At 37.2% G+C, this 21,646-nt stretch overlaps 1 protein-coding gene across 4 annotated transcripts in view; it reads left to right on the forward strand.

Annotated features, from left to right (window-relative positions):
• Positions 1-21,646, forward strand: part of RB1CC1 (RB1 inducible coiled-coil 1) — an 81,835-nt gene that overhangs the window by 40,898 nt on the left and 19,291 nt on the right. For all 4 annotated transcript variants that reach the window (XM_080381461.1, XM_080381463.1, XM_080381462.1 and 1 more), the window contains 7 exons: positions 4,470-4,654; positions 7,075-7,261; positions 7,342-7,423; positions 8,297-8,358; positions 9,387-9,490; positions 12,117-12,243; positions 18,961-20,876. In XM_080381461.1, the coding sequence (XP_080237587.1) occupies positions 4,470-4,654; positions 7,075-7,261; positions 7,342-7,423; positions 8,297-8,358; positions 9,387-9,490; positions 12,117-12,243; positions 18,961-20,876 (2,663 nt within the window). The remainder of the gene's footprint in view (positions 1-4,469; positions 4,655-7,074; positions 7,262-7,341; positions 7,424-8,296; positions 8,359-9,386; positions 9,491-12,116; positions 12,244-18,960; positions 20,877-21,646) is intronic.

The following is a 21,646-nucleotide window of genomic DNA, read 5'->3' on the forward strand; positions in this document are numbered from 1 at the left end:
TGTTTCCTGGGACTGGCCAGTGAGAGGGCTGGGGAGGCATGGGAAACTGGGAGGGGACACAGCCAGGACAGGTGACCTGAACTAGCCAAAGGGGGATATTCCATTCTGTATGACATCATGCTGAGTATATAAACTGGGGGAAGAAGAAAGAAGGTGGCGGAACATCCAACATTATGGAGTTTGTCTTCCCCACTAACAGTTATGCGTGATGGAGCCTGTCTTCCCTGGGGATGGCTGAACACCTGCCTGCCCATGGGAAGTGGTGGATGAATTCCTTGTTTTGCTTTGCATACATGTGTGGCTTTTGCTTTTTGCTATTAAATTGTTCTTATCTCAGCCCCTGAGTTTTACATTCTTTCCAGTTCTCTTCTCCATCCCTCTGGGTGAGGGGGAGGTGAGCAAGTGGCTGTGTGGTGCTTGGTTACTGGCCGGGGTTAAACCACGACAGTGATACAGGCAGTTTTAAGAACAGTCAGTTAGAATATGATGGTCTTAGGGTTTTTTGGGTTTTTTGAACTTCAGTTAATTAAATGTTTGTGGCTAAACAAGTGATTAAGTGTACTATCGTGTGCTTTTATTCCTTAATTGATGTATGTGTGTCTTAGGAATTATTTTCATACCAGCTTTAGCAGTAGTTTGGATACTGTTTGGGAAAAATTAGATGGCTGCAAGATATTAGAGTTAGTATGATGTTACTCCTTCGGATGATAGTCTGCATAGAAATCTAAGAAGAATGATGAAGTTCAAGGGTTTATTTATATTTTTAAAATGAGGACTTTTGTATTTTTAAAAGTGCTCACAATTGGTATAGTAACTGATAATATTCAGTTTTGTCTGGAGAAAAAAACCCAAACTAATACAGTTTTTCTTTACATCACATCAGCAGTGAACTGTTTCTATTCGTAAGAAATAGTGGAGGTGCTTGTCCTGGTTTTGGCTGGGGTAGAGGTGATTTTCTTCCTAGCAGCTAGTAACAGTGTTGTGTTTTGGTATGAGAATAATGTTGATAATGCACAGGTGTTTTAGTTGTTATGAAGTGGTATTTACTCAAAATCAAGGACTTCAGTTTCCCATGCTCTGCTAGTGACCAGGTGCATGAGAAGTGGAAGGGAGCAGAGCCAGGACAGCTGACCCAAACTAGCTGAAGAGATATTCCATACCATAGGATGTCCTGCTCAGTATATAAACTTGGGGGAGCTGGCTGGGATGGGCTGATTGCTGCTTGGGGACTGGCTGGGCATCATAAGTGGGTGGTGAACGAGTTTGTGCATCACTTTTTTTCCTTGAGTTTTATTTCTCTCTTTTTGTTACCACCTTTTTCATTAGTAGTTGAAATAAAACAATAATAATAATAATAATAGTAAACTGTTCTATCACAACCCACAGATTTTACCTTTTTTCCAGTTTTCTTCCCCATCCCACTGGGGGAGATTAGGGAGTGAGCAAGTGGCTGCATGGTACTTCATTTGCTGGCTTGGATTAAACCACAACAGTACTTCATAGAACAAGGATAAGGAACATCTTGGTGGTAATCCCAGTGGCAGTATTTCTGTTGGAAGTTGTAGGCTTATTTTCCCCAGGCCTGAAAAAGCTAATGTTCTATCCAGAATTTGAGTTGACTTTCTACTCCAACCTTAGCTTCCTTATTAAAATTCAAACCAAACTTAAACCCACAGAACAAAGCAATCTGGTGCTAGGCAGCCTTCTTCCTTAGTTTGCTTTTTCCTGGACCTGCCTTAAGAGTCCTTTTGTTTCCAGTCAGCCTTTTTAATTAACTGACTATTAAACAGCCCTTTATATGAAAAATTTCATCTTGAGTTATGTAGTTGAATAGTCGATCTCCAGCCCCTAATGTTTAATAGAGAAATCTGTTTTGTTAAATTAAAAATCAGTTTTCTCTGTGGAAGCTGTAACATGAGCATTTAGAACTGCAGTCAGTAGGTGGCATTATGTAATAAGAGTACACCTCTAGAAAACTTGGAGCCTCTCTAATCTTTCAGTGTGATTCTGCCCAATAGCTTGTTGCTCCAGCATATTCTTATTTGATTTTATATTTTTTTTAATTTCCCTGTTTAGCAGTGTAGCTTTTCAAAACATTTTGTTACATCCAAATGCATTTGCATCAGTTAGGTACAGAGGAGTGTTAACCTTTCATAACTCTGTTGAACTAAAATAAACCAAACACCTGGTTGGCAAGTGACCTTGATTCTGGGCTTGTTGGGAAAGAGCTTTGTCACTATTGTATTCTGTACTTTTATTTTCCTACTTCTTTTTGTTACGTTGAAGAAAACAATAGATTTATAGGTTTATAGTGATTCAGGGTCTTTTCAGTTGCTTATTACATCACTGACTGCTTTCCCTGTTGATTGTTAGAACTTCAATCTAAAACGTTTTTAAAAACTCCTTATTGTTGCTTTGATTTGGAAATAGTCATTGGGAAAAATCCATAAAAGCATTATCATACCTGTTTTCCAGGACCCTTCTTAGTTTAACTATGATGCTTAGGTCATGAATTCTGTCATCTGATAAGGACCAGAAAGGCAAGAACTTGTGAGAACAGTTGGTTATTTGGATATTGGACTTTCCCACACTTTATTGGTGTTAATCCTCACTTTGTTGTTCTGTGGTTTACTGCAGTTTTTCTTAACTGGCGTTTTTCCTAGTATGTTGAGATTTTGTCTCTGACTTGCATACTATTTTAAAGATGGGTCCACAGATACAGAAATAGCAAAAGATACTCAAATTTTATGAATAGCCTTTTGGAACTGAGAGTAAAGCTGGAAGGGATTTTTTAGCTCGCTGCATCCAGTTCTGTGTAATGTTAGACTCTATACCATGTGATTCATATAAAAAGCTTATTGATCTGCTGTTTAAAAGCAATTATTTTCTTGTCTATTTCTGTTGCAAATTTGTGTGGAATCTCATTGTCCTAATGTTTATAAGAATCTGTTAATCTCTGATCTGAAAGTATTCTTGGCTTGTTCAAATCTATATGCTGTCATGTCTGTACAGCCTTTAATTGTGGTGCTTGGCAATTCCCTAATGATTATCGCAGCGTATTTCTTCCATGTCTTTGTTTTCCTTGACTAAACAGCCCAAGTTCTTTTGATGGGGCTGTCCTTTTCTTCGTCTTAATAGCATTCTTCTTGCCTTTTCTGGTTTCCATTGACTTGGTTTGGATAATATATACAGTTAAAATGTTTGCAGCTCGCTTGGTTTTGCAGAGTTTTGCATTACCTGAGTTGCTCTTGAGTTCAGTAAATGGTTAACTTCAGTATTCTTTTCCATCTTCAGTGTGCATCTTCCTGGTTCTCTTTTCATTACATTTAATATGCTTGTTTGATACTTTGATTTCTGTGCTGTTCTCAGTGGGTATAAATATGTGTTGCAGGCTTTGCAGATGTGTTTTATAGCAACTTATGACAAGATTGCTTTACATTAAACATCAAATCAGTAATGACTGGTTTGAGTTTTCAGCAGTTTTGTATAATTATCTGTGGTTTGGTGTTCTCATCAACTTCAGCTTCAGAAAAAAACACTTAAAACTATTGTCTGGTTTTGAATTCTTTAGTAAGAAAACAAAGGCTTAATAAGCAAGTTTGTAGAACTACAGTGACCACTGATGTTCAAGCAGCGTTTGAGACATGGTATGAATGTGGACAAAATCAGAGCTAAAATTGGTGGTGTTGCATTGTATTTTCTTGCCTAAAGAACCACATCCAGCAGTATTCTGTCTCATCTGTTGAATGTGATGGAGATGATGGCCTGGCCCAGTAGTTACGCCAGCAGCCCCCTGTCTTCCCTGTCTCTTCTGTCTCTGTGTACATATGTTACTTCCTATAATCAGCCATCTAAGACGTGTTTATCTAAGGCAGTTAATTTTCCCTGTTTTGCCCCCTGCCCTTTTAGGGGTTGTCTGTTGCAATCTACAACAGGTAGTTTTTAGCTGTGCCCAACTCCTGCATGCAAATAAGATGTCTAGATGTCTAGCTCCAGTCTTGGCTCTCATTAATTTGTTTCATGTATAAATTTCTTCATGCAAAAAAGTATATTCTTTAGCCCACAGTAGTACTGAATATGCTCTAAGTTGATGTTAAGTCTAGATATGCTAGAGGTTAACAAGCTGGTTGTTTGAGGAAATTAAAATGATGGCTGAATCCCCTCCATTCCAGTAGTTACTTTTCTACTGCATTAAGGCTTGTGATCTTCTACTGGCATTGCTTATTTGTGTAAAGTTCTTATAGGGTTGTGTTGGTAACTGTATCAGAGGGAAATTAACAAATAAGATTTATTTGGACTACATTATAGAATGAACAGAAGGCAACTTTGAAACTTCTTTATGTAGCATTCTGTTGTACTCCTCAATGGCTACAGTAAGTTTAAGATGCTTGCATTCTTACAGAGAAGATAGATCACTTTCATGCTTGTCACAAAGCTTGCATATAACAAAAGTGTCTCTTTTCCTCTAGGGATTTTTGGCTAATCAGAAGAGAGCTGAGAACTTGAAAGATCCTTCTGTGCTGCCTGATTTGTGTTTGAGTCATGCAAATCAGCTGATGATTATGTTAACTAATCACAGAAAACTGTTAGATATTAAACAGAAATGTACCACTGCCAAACAGGAGCTTGCAAATAATCTACAAGTCAGACTGAAGTAAGTTACAACTTTTCAACTTTATATTGCTTCTACTTGCATCAAGACTTTAAAGAATGTGTCTCAAGAAAACCTTTGGTAAAGCATAGAGTTTTTCTTAATGGAGAGAAGTGAAAGTTGGATTACTTCAGTTTTTTTATATGAAGTTATTTGTAAGTGTGAAACAAGATATTATTTTGAGAGAGTATTCTTAGAGGTGTAAGTGGTCTTCATATCAATAAAGCAATATCTAAGAACCTACAATCACATTTCCTCTCATCAACCTCAGAAGCAATCAGTAGCATATTTAAAATTTGTGTGGTAATCATTGATGTTCTCAAAGGATTATAGTAAGCGTAAGTGAAACACACTTCAGTAGCTTGTGATCACGTCAAAGCAGAAAAGCGTGCCAGTAGTTTGGTTTACTTGTAATTCATGAAAAATAATTATATCTAGTCACAGCCAGTAAAAATGGCAATTTTTCCTGTAAGCATTGTTGCTAGATAACATAGAAGGCAGTAAGTAGCCTGTATTTCTCATTGTGAAATAGTTTCTCACACTACTGCACTTAATTAAGCTTTAGATAATTTGTCATGTCAGACACATAAGAAAAGTTTACAGACTTTAGAATTTTTGGAAGGAAAAAAAAAATGCTAGCAGCTACCAATTAGGCAGTGTTGTGATCCTGTTAGACTTGCATGTTGGATATCCATCAAGTAGACGTTTTCTTCTTGAAGAGATTGGAGCTCATGTAGATGAGGCAGGTGCAAGCTACAGGAAGGAGTAAAGCACAATCAGTAGTGAACTCTCAGCACCGATCTTGTTAATGTTTGTAAAATAAACTACTGCTAAGTAAAATGAAAAGTGAATTTGTCTTTGTTGCCTATGCACATGCACTTAGTCCAGTGAAAAGATGACATTTTGTGTAACTTCACTGTAGCAGGTATTTAGGGGTAGCACGTAGAACATAGGCTGCATGACTTTCATTTCTTATATTTTGAAGTATAGTATTTATGTATTTGTGTAGTATACGCTTAATTCATGAGTTACTAGAGGAAAAGACTTTCATCCCTTTGTAAGGAATGTTGAGGTGTGGAGAGTGAATGCATACAGGATAGGTCTCAAAAGAAGAATAAAGCATAGATGTAAAAAACCCCAAAACCAAAACAACAAACCCCAAAAATCCAAACCAAAACCTAACAAAAAAACCCAAAACAACACCCAATCTAAAACCAAACCAGCCTCCAGTTTCACCAATCCTGCTACCCCCCTGAAAAAAAAAAAAAAAAACCAAACCAAAACCATACAAAAAAACTCATTGTATTTTGGGTCAAACCAAATTCTAGCTTGTCTTCAGTAGCAGTAGCAAACGACCTTAACGGGAATCTAATAATGAGGAAAACAAACTTAACTATATGTAGACATTCTTAGAGAAAAATATTAGCTGATGTAGAAGGAGCTCTTCAGTTTTTAATTGCTGGTGGAGGTTTTTCTCATAAACTAGTCAGACTTTTCTTTTAATCCACAAACCCCTGTTTTTTGCAAGTTCTGCAATTTAACAATATGTTCTGTGGAAAATATACATGTTTTGAACTGGCCGCTTGCTGGCTTCACATAATACCCTCTTTATTTTTTACTACTCATTACTATAAGGAAGTCAACACTGCATATCTTGTAGTTTTTCTGTTAATGTTATGTTCCTAGTTGCTTAATATTGACTTATTTGTTGTTTCACTTATACTTCAATTGTTATTATGGGGTATGCCTCCACTTTATGCCTTCTTTGGTGGTAAAGTGCTCCTGATGTTTCCCCTTAAACACACCAGTTGATCACCTCTGCAGTAGCTACCTGATGGCTGTGCTTGAAGTTAATGTATTGATTGTTTAAATAAGATAACTGAAGGTGTGGTTACAAGGTGTGAGAATCTGTATGTTACAGGGACTGTTATTTGTAGCGAGTGAGTAGATGGTGTGAACTTCCCAAACAAGTGTTTTGATCTTATTTCTTTGGCAGTATTCTTACCCTTAATACTTCTTGCTAATGCTTTTCAATAACTATTTTTAAGATTTATGAATGAAAAGTAGTTTTTCCTCTGGATGTACCAGCTTTTTTTAATTTTTCTGGAGAAAGTTACGTTATCATTCCCCCTAAGGTTATGTATGCCAAGAGCATTATTTGTCAAAAATAATACCTTAACTGAAATGGTGGTAAGTGTTCATTTTTTGAGCACTGCTGTGGAAATCTTACTGTGAGAAATTAACAGGGAACTGCAAGGTGACTACAGATTTCTAAATTACTTAGTACTTCCAGATAGCCTGTTGGTTTTCCATGTAAATTGATGTAATTGTTCAGTGTATCCAGACATGCTGTTCATATTAATGAAATTTACATGCAAGAAAGATGACTAAGTTATCTTCTAAAGTGTAACCTGCTTTTGTAGGTGGTGTTGTTTTGTAATGCTTCATGCTGACCAAGATGGAGAGAAACTACAAGCATTGCTTCGTCTTGTGACAGAGCTCCTAGAAAGGGTCAAGGTTGTAGAGGCTCTCAGTACTGTTCCTCAAATGTACTGTCTAGCTGTTGTTGAGGTTGTGAGGAGAAAAATGTTCATAAAACACTACAGGGAGGTAAGTAAGTAGAACTTTGAGACCAAATCTTAGTGTCAACGTATAACTTAACAAATAACTATGTATTTTTCCTTCCACAGTGGGCAGGTGCTTTAATAAAAGATGGGAAACACCTATATGAAGCTGAAAAGGCAAAAAGGGAATCTTTTGGTAAACTGTTCAGTAAGTACTTTGTCTTCTGTGAAATCAGAAGTGTGGTTAAGTTTGACTTTTGTCTTTGTAGTTAAAATACTTTCATTACGTTGTAACTTAAATACCTGTATAATTTTTTTTACTTAAATAGTAAATGTATGCAGTGTGCCAGATGGTCCTGCTATGAATAAAATATGTATCTATTAATTTTTCTATTAATCAAAATATTGAACTTTCATATAAATTATCCAAAATAATGTGAAAGTTCTAGTTAGTTTAATGTTTCTAAAAGGTAGGATTTCTAATTATTACATTTGAATGCAGTTTCTGGTTGAAAGTGCTCCATAAGCTTTACTTTTCTTTTAAGTAACACTTTAAAAACCATTACTGAATATTTTGGTATTGCTACAAGTTCCTCTCTGCTACTTAAGAAAAAAACGAAGAATCAAGACCCATGTCTAAAGACCTTGAGCAGAAGTTTTTAAAAAAAAAAAGCCAACAAAACAGAAACCCAAAAAACTGACATATTTTTTCTGCGAAGTCTGCAGCTTATGTTCTGAATGAACTGCTAAAATAAGAAAACTGAACAGAAGATTATCAAAATTGTGGAAAGGAAATTAGCAAGATTAGAATGAAAATTTGAAAAAGGAGTTGAGGCTTTTGCAGGGGTGAACATTAAGCAAAAAGAGGCTTCAGCAAAATGAGAAGTTCTGTTTGGATGGTGGCTTTTGCATGAAGTTCTGTGGTCACTTGCAACTTTATGTTGTCACCAAATGGCATAGTGATGCTTTCAAATTTAGTTTAGCTATTAAACTGCAGTAGCTTGTTTTCTCTTGAGGCATTGTTTGTATATTGCACTTCTGTGTTGTTGTTTTTTTTAATAACCACTTTTTCTTTGCCCAGGGAAGTCTTTTCTAAGGAATCGTTTGTTTAGAGGACTTGACTCCTGGCCTCCATCCTTTTGTGTATGTAGTCAGTATATTTTTGGGGTTTATTTCATTTTTATAATTAGTACTTTAATAAATTAAAAGCCTAAGCTTAATTCATTCAAGCTATGTGCCTGCGACATTGCTCTGACACATGAAGCTGGGAGCTAGTGCTCTCTGCTATTTCAAGTTACCTATATTGACATTGGTTCATAACTTGCAGTGTAGTGGGAGATTTGATACTTGATGTTCCTTTTTAACAAGGAGTCTGTGGTACTGAACCAAAAATTGCTATTAATGATCAGAAAAAAGCCAGGAGGGATAATTTGATCATCTAATCCTCTCTTCTGAATAATAGAGCCATGAAATTAATTGGACAGTAAAAGCAAGTAAAAGGTTTTTGTGTTTTTTTTCTGTAATCACTGGATGGGTAGAAAAGCATTTTTGTCTCTTTATTGGCTGATGACATGAAGGGCTGAAAAAGTATAGCTGTAGTCAAGCATTGTCTGTAAACTTTGGTTTCATACAGCTTGGTTAATTTAAGTAAAATACTCTCACTGCTTCTAATGTTGCCACATCACTTTGCCTCGTTTCCAGCTTCTAATTTTCAGCTTTTTTCAAAAGGATACTTGGAAAATAAGAATGCTACTCCTGTCAGTGTTTTGCATACTGAATAACTGAATTAATACTTGACTGTGTGTTTAGCAGCACAATAAATGAAGCTTCAGTGCCATCTCTTACCCTTTAACTTTTTAAAGATTTCCTTAATGTTTATGAAGCTTGGTAATAGGGCGGGAGTTGGGCTAAATGATTGTCGTAGGTCCCTTGCAACCTAAATGCTCTATTCTGCTACTGTCCGAGGCATTATGGATAACATGACTACAAATGTGTATTTAATTTAATTTTTTTAGTGGGATAGGGCCAGACATGGTTTCTTTAAAAAAAGTATGAACTTTTTTTTGAGAGAAATGAGTTTAACACTTACTTTTGTGTTACTAATTAGCTTCCGTAGTTATCTCGATATTATTTGCCTTGTCAATGTGTAAATTAGTATCTTCTTAATACAGACACGAAAACCTCGCAGATTTGACAGTGAGCTTCCAGATATCTCATTAAGTGACTTGCAGTTTTTGCAGTCTTTTTGTCCTTCAGAAGTACAGCCATTACTCAGGTAAAGCACCTTTTTAAACTTTGTATGTTATGGCAGTAGCTTTCCCCTGGTCCCACCCTCTTCAGCCAGTTCACTTAATCTAAGGAACAGACAAGCATACTTTTTTGAACTGATATCATTCTTAAGGAGTGGTCTTCACTAACAATGCAGACACATTATCTATATGCTGCATGAACGAACACATGTATTCTGTATTGAGATGTAAAGGATGTTGGACATTGCTCTGAGCTGCCTTACAGCTAAAAACAAAAAAAAAAATTTTGTTAGTTTTAAAGTGAAATAAACTCGTAACTTTACGTATGTTTTTTCAGATCAAAATTAGCTTGAATTTTTGTTTTACTTGCTCTTTAAGTGGTATTCTGGAGGAAACAAACATCTTTAGCCCAGCATAAGATCATGGAGATCTCCTGTATTCAGTTACTGCTTTTTGTCTGATAGGCTGATTTTAATGAAAAATTTGTTCTTTAAGTGCTTCTGCTTCCATCATTTTGAGCAGAAGCTCTATTTCTATGTTTCTTACCTCCCAGTGAGTCAGGCATGCTCATGACAGGAAGGTTACTGTTTTGGCTCACAGGCAACTTGACAAGATTAGTTTCTTATCTAGAACTTGGAGATGCCTTTCTGGAGAAGTTGACTGTTAGAGTAGGCTTTCAAACTCATATGTCTTAAACCTGTAGCAATCAGACAGAGAAGTGCCAACCAAGATAATGGGCAAGAAATAGTTAGTAGCAAGTTTTATGTAAGGTCCTGTCTAGGAGATCTGTTTGTCAGGATGAACACAATCAGGTGTTGCATGTATCCACCATTCTGCTAGGAGAGATCAGCAGTCACAGATTTGCTGAAATTCAATGATTTTGTGGGTTTGTTTTTGTTTGGGGGGTTTTTGTGTGGTTTTTTGTTTGGTTTTTTTTTTTTTGCCCCAAGGCCACAGTCCCGCAAAGGATGATAAGGTAAATCCAAAAGGAGGATGTTCCGCTGTCATCTGTCAGGTTCACCAGCAGCCTTAGCCTGATGCCTGTTACTGCACAGTGTCAGAGATGAATTCACTACATTTTTCGCTTAGATTTTGTACTGGCATCCTTTTTGATTAAGAATTCCTGGCCAGCCATCCTTATGGTATTGCTGCTGGAATTAATAAGAAGTATAGTAAGCTTAGTCTTCTTGACAGAGGATTTGTCCTCGATGATGATAAGCTGAGGCTTGTTTCTTAGTGTTTCTGCAGTAAAAAAGTGCAAACTGTAGTATCATGCTTATGTTTGCCTGATTTTTGTTTGTAAGAATTTTACAGCCTTCCTGGGAAGTTTGGACCGAGTTGAGGAAGAGTTTTGCCTTAATATTATCAGAAAACCGGTCACAAACCCAACTGTTTGTTGGTCCGAATTGTAGTGACATAGCTTTCCACTTGATGGCAATGGAGGTGGGATTATGTCATGTTCTTCCGATTTTTTGGGGTTGAGGATTATGATTACGGTGGTGGACATGACGGCTTGAGTGTGTGAAGCTGTTATGTACCTTGGTAGACATAGCATCAGAAGAAACTTTAGAGCAGGGGTCCTCAAACCTTTTAACCAGGGGGCCGGTGTGCAGATGAAGTGGCAGGCAGTCATCTGCGGCTGCTTGGTTTCCCCCCCAACCCCCGGCGGGGGGTTCTGTAAATACCGGGGGCCGGATTGAGGACCCTGGGGGGCTGTATCCGGCCCACGGGCCATAGTTTGAGGACCCCTGCTTTAGAAGGATAATTTCTTCGGTATTTTTAATACCTAAAGGAGCAAGTATTAGGCAAATGGAGACCCAGGAGAAAATCTTCTATCAGCATTGAACCCCTGAGCTCTATAGTTAAAATGGTGCTTCTATTTACTTACAGTAATTCAGTCTTCTGAAGTTACATGTTTGAGCAATTACTGAAATATTGTTTTTACAAAAATACAGTAGATACCACTTGCTTTGCATATTGAATAGAGAATGCAGAATACACTGAAGTGTAATCTGCTTTTATTGTTAGTCTAAATTAACTCCTGCTTGATGATTTCGGTGGAGCTATTCTTGAACAAATTAAAAAATCTGGGTATATGGACTCTAAAGAAAATAAATGTTGATTTTTCCAAGATTTAGAAAACTGGCAATCAAAAGCTTATCTTGCAACACTTGCAATATGAATGTGACATCAATCAATCTTTTTATTTAGGTTACCTATTATCAAAATAAAATAGTAGAGAATTAATAGCTGCTTTAAAGGAAGAGCTGGATTGGAGAGAATCCAGCTGCACAGGAGAATAGTTATTTGCAAACATAAGTTCTTCAATTACAGAGCTGATCACTCTCAGTTCTCTTCCAGTAGTACCTAGAGTTACAACAGTAACGGTAAATGTTTTCCTCAGAAGGAAAGATGGACATATTTGCCCATCATTGTGTTTATTTTTGTCTACTCCTTAAATGCTCTCAAGTTCTTAATTTTAAAAGACAAATACCAGGTGGTTTGAGTGGATTTTCCATGTAAAATAGATGAAATGAAGGAAGTACAAACCTTATACAGAGGGAAGCCTAGTATTGTAGAATATACACATAATTTATTTGAATATTAGATTAACAATGTGGAAAAAAGATTTATTCCTGTACTGTTTTTCAGGGTGCCCATACTTTGTGACTTCGAACCTCTTCACCAGCATGTACGTGCTCTACATAACCTGGTAAAGGCAGCACAGAGTTTGGATGAAATGTCACAAACCATTACAGACCTGCTGAATGAACAAAAGGTATTTTTGCTTTTCTTTACCAAGAAAAAATATTGGAAGAGTAGAATATTTTCATAATACCATTTTGTCAACCACTTCAGAAAAACTTTTGTTTTTCAGGGTGTAAAGATTAGTTTCTCAACTGCATAATTCACCTTTCTAATCACATACTAGTAAATATTCTGAGAATTTTGAGCTTTTCAGTGAGTAAAATGAATCTATGTAGAGAACAGTGAAAAGATATTGAGTATCTTCTAAATATTTAACAGATGCTTATATGCCACAGAAATTGTAGAAGTAGAATTTTCTGCTAATATTTCTGTTTTCTGTCATTTTCTGAAGCTTCTGTGTGCAGAATGTGTACATTTTGCTTTTGTTGCTTTATTTTGGATTTAATTAAGTTGTTACTTCTAGACTTTTGCATTGCTTTTTGAGACCTTTTGGTGCAAGCAGTTAAGGCAGAATTTGGGGCCTTCGTTGGTTGTCTCCATTAGCTTAAATATTGATGTCATGTACTCTTCTGTTGCAGTCCTGCTTTTTAGGGAGGGGAAGAAATTTGTGTAGCCTTTCTTTGAGTGTAGAAGGAATAGATGGCAAAAAGACCTCTTAGTTTTTGCTCTACCTGTCAAGCAGACTCTATCCCCTAGAAACTCGTTTCTGCCCATTGCTTTTCATTGCTTCTGTGTGTTCAGTCTTTTCTGAATTCTGTCACTGAAATCATTCATAATATACCAAATGGGTCCTTTTAGCTTCCAACTGTAGCCTGTCCCAGTGAAACTGCGGGTGAATTTAGCATTCCTTAAGATTTTATGTACAGTTCACTGCTTCAGATTGGGTTTCTTTGCTATAGGAAGAAGGTGGCGTTTTTCATGTTATCTTCTATGGTGTGTTTGTATGCACTTTGACTAGAAGCATCTTTCTATAAATGTCAAGGTTATGGGCATGTTGGGTTTTGAATTGGCAAAATCCTGTTTAAACCAGGTGACATGAAGTCCTTTACCTTGTTATTCCTTTGAGATTTGAGCAAGAGATTTACTGGAAGTCTTTTATTTATGTAAAATATGAGATCTGGGCTGCTCATTGTTCTGTAATATAGGAAAGGTGTGTAATTTATGTCACTACTTAGATCTTTTCTCTCTTTATGAAGATTGTTTTTTATATGAACAGCCATTAAGAACAAAAGTGGTGGGGCCTGACCACTGTATGATTGAACGGAATGGCTAGGAGTAGTATAAATTTTGTGAAATCTAGGAGCCCCCAACTTGGAGCATCCTAAAATTAGTCTCAGAAACTAGGATAGTGACAGGTGTTCTAACAAAGTAATTTTTCACTAAGGCTTGCAATGTCAAAGAGTGAAATAAATCCAAGGAGTAAGTTTTAATTCAAAGTGTGTATATCAGTAGAAAGATGAACAGGAAATGTGCCTTACTTGTTCAAGTCTTGATGGTTTGCCCTGTTTGGTTCAGAGTTGCTTATCTGAGATATTTTTATCAGTATCTGATTGCACAAAAAAAGATGCTTGCCCAATCAGGAGAATCTGTACTTCCCACTCTTACTTTTTGCTGTGCATTGACCAGTTGGGATTCTTGGCTGATGCAGAAATGTCAGGTGCTTAGACAGGTTTGGATAATTGTCTCTTTCCTTAGAGTAAACTGCATTGCACAGTCGGAGCTGGGCCATTCATGATGTCACCTTGAAAATGCCCATCTCTGTGTGTCATTTCAGTGACTGGTTTGAACTAGTTTTTGGAATTGAAGCAAATAGATGTGTCAGACTTTTTCCTTCTCTATTGACAGTGTTCTTGGTATTACTTGATGAAAGGTAACTAGGTCTTTCTCTGTTGCTTTATTCTGCAGACCATCTGAAGTGTTTTTTTTTAAAAATTACAGTACTTTTGCCCATGTTCTTTTCTTTGAATAGAATTACTGAAATCTGAAAATGGTCTTTTCTTATCCTTAGTATTGCTGGGATTTTACATATATAATTAGAAGGATGAAAGAAACGTTTAATAATAGGCCTGAAGATGCCTGCAGCTTCATGCACCTACACATTCTGGTGGTGAAGTGTGAGATACTGTCCCAGCTTGGTGCAGGGTTGCTCATGACCATGCAGGCATTGAGTGTTGCCTGTATAGCAAAATGTTGGTTTTGTCCTTTCGCAAGGAGATGCATTCAACCCCAGCCTCCCTTTTCACACAAGTGGTGGCAGAAGCCTGGTTGGTTAAGTTGGGCTGGGATAGCTTCCCTGGCTTGTTGGCAGTGCAGTAGTTTAGCTGTGTCTAGGTCAGGCAGGAGTTCATTCTACTGCAGGAGTCCTCAAACTACGGCCCGCGGGCTGGATACGGCCCCCCAGGGTCCTCAATCCGGCCGCGGTATTTACAGAACCCCCCGCCCCCCCCGCCGGGGGTTGGGGGGGAAACCAAGCAGCTGCAGATGACTGCCTGCATCCGTGCGCCGGCCCGCTGGTTAAAAAGTTTGAGGACCCCTTTTCTACTGCATCAGGTATAGCAGGTGGTCTTTTTGAGAGTTGCTTTAGGCAGGAGAGAAAAGCTGTGGCCGCAGACAGGTGAGCAAAGACCAAGTCAGACAGGAGATCCAGTACCTTACTGGGGATGTTAGTAGCATTTCTTTTTAAGTGTCCCTGTAACTTACTATTTCAGCTTTCAAGTTCGTAGAACGTTAGTGACTATATGCTTCTCTGGCTGATATGGTTTCTTTTTTTAGTACTGCATCAGAGTAGTTAAAGAATATTGTGGATTTTTGTTACTGCTTTGAAATCTGCTTAATGGTCTCACACCGGAGTTATTGCTGTGCCTTCTCATCTCCATAATACAAAGTTTAAGCAAATCGGTGATTGGGTCAAAGATGTCCAGGAGAAAGTTAAGGTGCCTGTAACAGTCGGGTAGGATGATTAAGGTGTCTTCTCCACAGTTAGGTGAATAATGTATGCAATACAATGGTATTACAATTTTCTCTTGTAAGAGAAGCTGCCTTTCCAAATCAGAATATGAATCTACTATTCTAGCTGAGTTCAAAACTACTGTTTGTAATACTTCCAAGAATTGTCCTGTTCCCTGACTACATTTATTGTAGTAACATAACTAGAACAAGGCATGTAATACAGCAACATCTGAGAACTTAAAATTTTAACTCTACTTCTCTGTCTTTGCTTTCTATTTTTTTCTTGTTTATTCTTGTCTCCTTGTCCTTTGTCATTACAGGAATTGGTGTATGACATATGCGTACATTGCTGCCTGTAAACAAACTACATGGCAGGCACTGGCTTCTGGGGGAACAGGCAAGAGTAAACAAAGCTTTCCGTATAGTTTCAGCTATCTAAAATGTGAGGTTTAACTCTTCGCTAGTTAGTAATCTGATAGTCTAGTTAGATATCTATCCCACAGCAGAGGCATGGAATTTGTTATAGGCCCAGGTCATGAGGAAACCAAGCTCAAGTAGCATGTTTGTTACTCCATGCAGTGATGATTATTGTTGTTTTTCTTCTTCATGCTATATCCTTACTTTTTACCTTCTAGGATGATTCTGCAGGGGTGCTAGAAGTAGATGCCATCTTTCCTTTGCATGTGGCTTTCTGCAGGGCCTTCTAATATTCCCAGTCCTTGAAGTGCTTTTTTAGTGCATACTTACTGACATCTGTGATGCTAGCTGTTATTAAAGTTAAAACTCTGGTTTATCAATGTGAAATGTTTGTCACTTAAAGCATATGCCTTGAATCTGGGCATGCATTAGCATATACAGTGTCCTTGAGCATGTCTTTTTCTAAGTTTTCTTAGATTAACAGCAAGCTAAAATTAAACCCAAGGGAAATGCTTAAACCTGGACTAATACTACCGTTAACAAAGAAATACCTTTCCCTGTAAGTTGTTTTTGTCTAGTGTCCTGTGTTCACTTTTGATAAAGGTATATCAAAAGTGTATAACTTACTATCATATAGATGCAAAGGCTAATGGAGGTGAGGTGTAAATGTAGCTTTACTAAATAGGTGAGCATCAGAGCTGAAAATAGCTGGTTCCTAAATCTCAGTTTGGAATTCAGTCACACTACATCTCCATTAAGAGAACGTTTACATGGTACAGAGAAGAGTAGGGTCCATTTGGGTAGCACACACTTGTAAAAGACTGAGGAAACAAAACTTGGCTATTTAAGTATCAGCAGTCCAGTATCTGTTATTTCTGTCTTTTTTTTTTTTGGAGTTCTGTTGCTGACCGTTTATTGCACAACTCCGCTAACCGTTGGCAGTCAAGTAACTGAGTTCAATGGATAGCAGAATTTTCTTCAATAAAAATTAACGTACTGAAGAACACCAGGCACCCTATTTAAATGCATGGAGGAAACAGTGTGGATAGTCTGGGAAAGAGGCACAAGCAGGATCATCAGGACTATCAGCTGGAGGCAGTGTTGAGTTTTTGGAGAAGAGCACCATTCTGAAAGATCCTCAGTAGTTGGAGACTGAACGTCTTATGGGAATCTGTCACTGCAAATATTCCCATGAGTCTGTAGGAGCAGTTTCTTTTCAAGATAGTCACATTCCTCAGATGAATAACGTAAGTCCTTCAAGAATGAAGGATGGAAAAGCAAGGTAATGGTTGGTCTATGGTGTTGCACATAATGCATCTGAGACTTTAGGGCACTGATCCATTAAAAAACCTCAGTGTCTCTTCCAGTTTGTGATCCTGATGATTTTGTTCTCAGCATGTGTCACAGATACTCTCCATAAGTGTTTTAACTGTGTGTATTTCACTGTAGTTTTCTTAGGAAAAATTGCTTTGCTATCCTGTTAAAAACTTGTTCAGCAATGTATCCTTGGTGGGTATGTTACTTTTTGGCTGTATGTTACTTTGACTTCCGCTGGGATGTGTTCTACCCTTGTTGAAGCGTAAGGTTTGTATTTTTATTCTGAGAATCTGCAGATGATATTATTGTTGTCATTAGGGCTTCTGTATTCCCTATTGTATTTAATAGTTAATAGTAATTGCAGGTTGACCATTTGTTCCTAGTTCTGGTAGATCTGAAGATAGTAATGGAAGAGGACTTCAATGCATGCTTTGCTTATTCTGTCAAGCAAAGCTTGCAAACAGTAAATTTATTATGTGAAATCTATTAAATAACAAAGCTAAGAAATTTACAACTGAAGTGCAATCCTCTAGATGCATCATACTGTAAGTTAAATTGAGTTTCAGTCACAAAACAATCTTGAAAATCACAGGACACAGGCAGTTTGCAGTGTCTAAGGCCCTGCTGTGCTTGATTAATTTTTTTATAGCATTTCAAAATGGTGCTTTACTGAATTTCAGGTGCATAGAAATAAATGCATGTAACTTGGCCTGCAGTTAAAACTATTATAGCTATGATGAATCAGACTTTAGCTGAATTAACTTAAAGTGTATATTCCATGGCAGTGTAGAAAAGTGTGTCGTCTTAGAAATAGGAAAAAATGGTTTCAAACACTGATCATGAATGTACACTTTACAGCAGAGTAGGCACTGGAACTTGAGATCTTGCTTAATAATTCATATGGTAATGAACAAGAGCTGTTGATAATGAGATTTAAACGTGTTATCTAATTACAGTTAATTGGAAAATTGATTTGAAGGTAAGTTCTTAGCTTTTGAAGAATCAAAAGCACTGAAATTGATCAAAATTATTTGGAAACAATTCCACAAAGGTGGAGAAGCTTTATTTAATCTTTCCATTTGTTTACAAACTGTTGTTACTCATGGATGATTATGGATGGTTATTCTAACCATTAGTTTTTCAGCTGAAAATTGAAGGATCTGATACTACAGTATCAGTTTAGGTGCTATCCAAGGTCTAGAGCCAAAATGACAAAACCAGGGAGTGATGGGAGCAGCATGGAGGGGAAAAAAAGTCAACTCAGGCTGCAATGTCTTCTATTCTGAAAAGTCAGAACGTTGCTTTTAAACAGAATGTGCCCTGTGCTACGCTATACCAGGAGTCCTCAAACTTTTTAACCAGGGGGCCGGCGCACGGATGCAGTGGCAGGCAGTCATCTGCGGCTGCTTGGTTTCCCCCCCAACCCCCGGGAGGGGGGTGGGGGGGTGTGGGAGGTTCTGTAAATACCGGGGGCCGGATTGAGGACCCTGGGGGCCGTATCCGGCCCATGGGCCGTAGTTTGAGGACTCAGCGCTATACTGCTTCTACACTCTCACAAGCAGAACAATTCTATGGTTTTAGTATGTTTAGTAGACAACAGGTTGTTTGTTTTTTTTTTTGTGGTAGAGCTTTTTGTAAACCACCTTAGTTTAGTGTATTAATAGGGACCGGATTAAACTGATATTTTTTTTAGCAGTTTTAGCAACAAAATAATCCTTTTTTTTAGTAACAAAATTATTAGGAAAACTAGAATCAGTAGGCCGTTAGAAAACAAAGCCTATTTCTTACTGGTTACTTCAGGGTTTTGTATCATCCAAACTTGCGTTTCAGCCTTTTCAAGTAAAATTACATTTGGTCTGTGTAGGACTTTTGGATAGATAGACACTTTATGTATGTAGAAATGCTGCATTTTTGAAACTTACTAGAACATATCTCTGAATTTCTGCAATTTTTGCCTATATTTTAGTTTTACATGTCTTGGACTATTACAGTTAATATATCGTGACTTTTTAAGTTCTTGTTTTGCCTGGTAATTTTTAATCAATTTAGAATGCTAAGTTTTGCCTATCACTTTGTTAAGTGTTTGTTTCATTGTTTTGTGTAGGCCTCCAATAGTCAAGCATCACCACAATCTGCTACCACACCAAGGATGGAAAGTACAATAGGAACTGCAATTGCTACCTCTTCGAGAACTCCTCCATCACTCAGTCTTCAGGGTCCCCTCTGTCCTCCTGTGTGTCCCCCAGCTCCATTAGAAGAATTATCTCCAGACAGCATTGATGCTCATACATTTGATTTTGAAACTATTGCCCATCCAAACTTGGAGCAAGCTCTCAAGCAAGGATCATTGGACTTGGATTCATTAGCAGAAAGTCCAGAATCTGACTTCATGTCAGCAGTAAATGAGTTTGTAATAGAAGAAAATCCAGTATCTCCTAATGTAATAAGTGATCCACAAAGTCCAGAAATGATGGTGGAATCTCTTTATTCTTCAGTTATCAATGCAATAGACAGTAGACGTATGCAAGATACAAATTCTTGTGTAAAGGACGTTCCAGCAGAAAAAGCATCTGTCAGTGTTTGCGTGGAGAAGTGTAGGGTTATTGCCCAAGACTCAAAGGTACATTTAAGAGGTATAAAAGAGGATCTTTGCCACTTTAGAACACTTGTACAAAGAGAACAGTGTGACTTTTCTAATTCTTTAAAATGCACTTCGTTAGAAATAGTAAATACTATAGAGAAGGTAAAACTTTCACTTGAAAAAACACTAAAAGATAAACATCAAAAAGAATTACAGTCTTTGAAAACTGAATATGAAAGTAAAATTAATAAATTATTGGAGGATGGTGAAGAAAATAAAAAGAAGATTAAGAAGTTAAAAGGTGACTTATTAGGCCTTGAGGAAGTTCTTCAGAATAAGAATGATGAATTTGCAATGGTGAAAAATGAGAAAGAAGCTGTAGTTTGCCTTCAGAATGAAAAAGACCAGAAATTACTTGAACTGGAATGCCAAATGGAGACACAAAATTGCGAAATTAAGGAACTGAGACAGTCACGTGAGATAGTACTTGAAGACTTGAAAAAACTTCATGTTGAAAACAATGAAAAACTACAACTCCTGAGGGCAGAACTCGAGAGTTTAGAGCAAAGCCATTTAAAGGAACTGGAAAACAACCTACAAGCCAGGCATTTACAGGAATTTGAGAAGGTGCTAGCTGAGCACAAGGACTGTTTAGATAAATTAAAAAAAGAGAACCAATGCAGACTTGAACAAATGCAGGAATCTCATGCAGTAGTTGTTCAAGAGAAACAACAACAAGTAGAAGAGTTACGACTCAAGGTTTCAGATCTGTCTGATTTGAGGTGCAAATTAGAAGTTGAACTTGCCCTGAAAGAGGCAGAAACTGATGAAATGAAGCTTCTTTTGGAAGAAAGCAGAAACCAGCAACAAGAGACCTTAAAATCTCAGATTGAAAAGGAAACTGAAAGTTTAAGAAAGGAGATAGATAGATTAAACAATAAAATACAGATTAACAGTGATGAATATCAAGTGGGCTTATCAGAACTAAGGACTCTGATGACAACTGAGAAAGATCAGTGCATTTCTGAGCTAGTAGACAGATATGAAGAAGAATCAAACTTCCTTAGAACTGAACTAAATAAAGTAACACTTCTTCATAAAAAAACTTCTGAGGCAGAAAAAAGACTTTCAGAGCAAATAACGGAACTACAAAGTAAGTTAGAGTTGGAAGTGAATGCCCTAGAAAAGGAAAAAACAGAAAAATTATTTCTCTGTGAGCAGCAGGAAAAATATGAAGCTATTATCCATAAGCTTAAGGAAGAGAAAGAACTGTTAGTATCTAACCAAGAACAAGACAGGCAGTTGCTCATTCAGAAGCTCAATTGTGAAAAAGAGGATGCAGTGCAAAGTGCTTGTAAAGAGTTTGAATTACAGAGGGAAGCTGCTGAAAAAGGGCTTTTGGAAAAAATACAGCAACTTGAGATGCAAGTAAACCGGAGGTACTGTAAGAATTAAGTTACTGTGTTTTCCTAGTATTTTAAAGTAATGAATATGGTATATTAGTGATGTGCTGTGTACTAAGTAAAACTTCTCTGTATTTGTGATAGTGTTTATCTGGGTTGGTTTCTGTATTCAAGTTTCAGGTTACTTCCATTTTATAGATAGTGATAGTTTTGTGTCTGTAAAAAAATTTCAGTTTCTAAAATACCTTATAGAGTATTATTACAGACAGCAATGAAGGCTTTGTACTTCAGTTTTGCAATGATACATTGAAGGAATGTTTCCAGAGCATGTTCCTTGAAATTCTAATTTTAATGGTCTTAGCCTCTCTCCTTTCCCATCCGTTGCTCTGGTATTAGCGCTGTGTGAACATGCAGTGGTTAGCTTTTAGGCTGGTAACTTTCTCTTATTGGCTAAGTACATATGCTTCTTGTTGCCAATGGTGGCATGAAAATGTGTGTGGGAATATATGTATGATTGACTGGGAACTGTCCCATGGCCACCTGGACTTTCTGTTGACTTTAGCTGCCATGGTTATGCATTTCAGGGTCTTCAGTTTGAGCTTCATAAAGAAACACACATGGGCAACATAATTCCAAAGAACATTCTAACATTGTTTTTCCATTGTTGATTTCTGTAGTTTCCATTTAAAAGAAAAAAAAGAAAACATTTTCCTTTGCCATGAATGCCTAGCATTACTCTTTCTGACTTCTCTTACCTTATCTACTTACTAGTTCATAATGCCTGTCAGCAGAGCAGATTATGCTGT

Source organism: Falco punctatus (genome assembly GCF_963210335.1).
Source record: "Falco punctatus genome assembly, chromosome: 3".
Classification (NCBI taxonomy): domain Eukaryota; kingdom Metazoa; phylum Chordata; class Aves; order Falconiformes; family Falconidae; genus Falco; species Falco punctatus.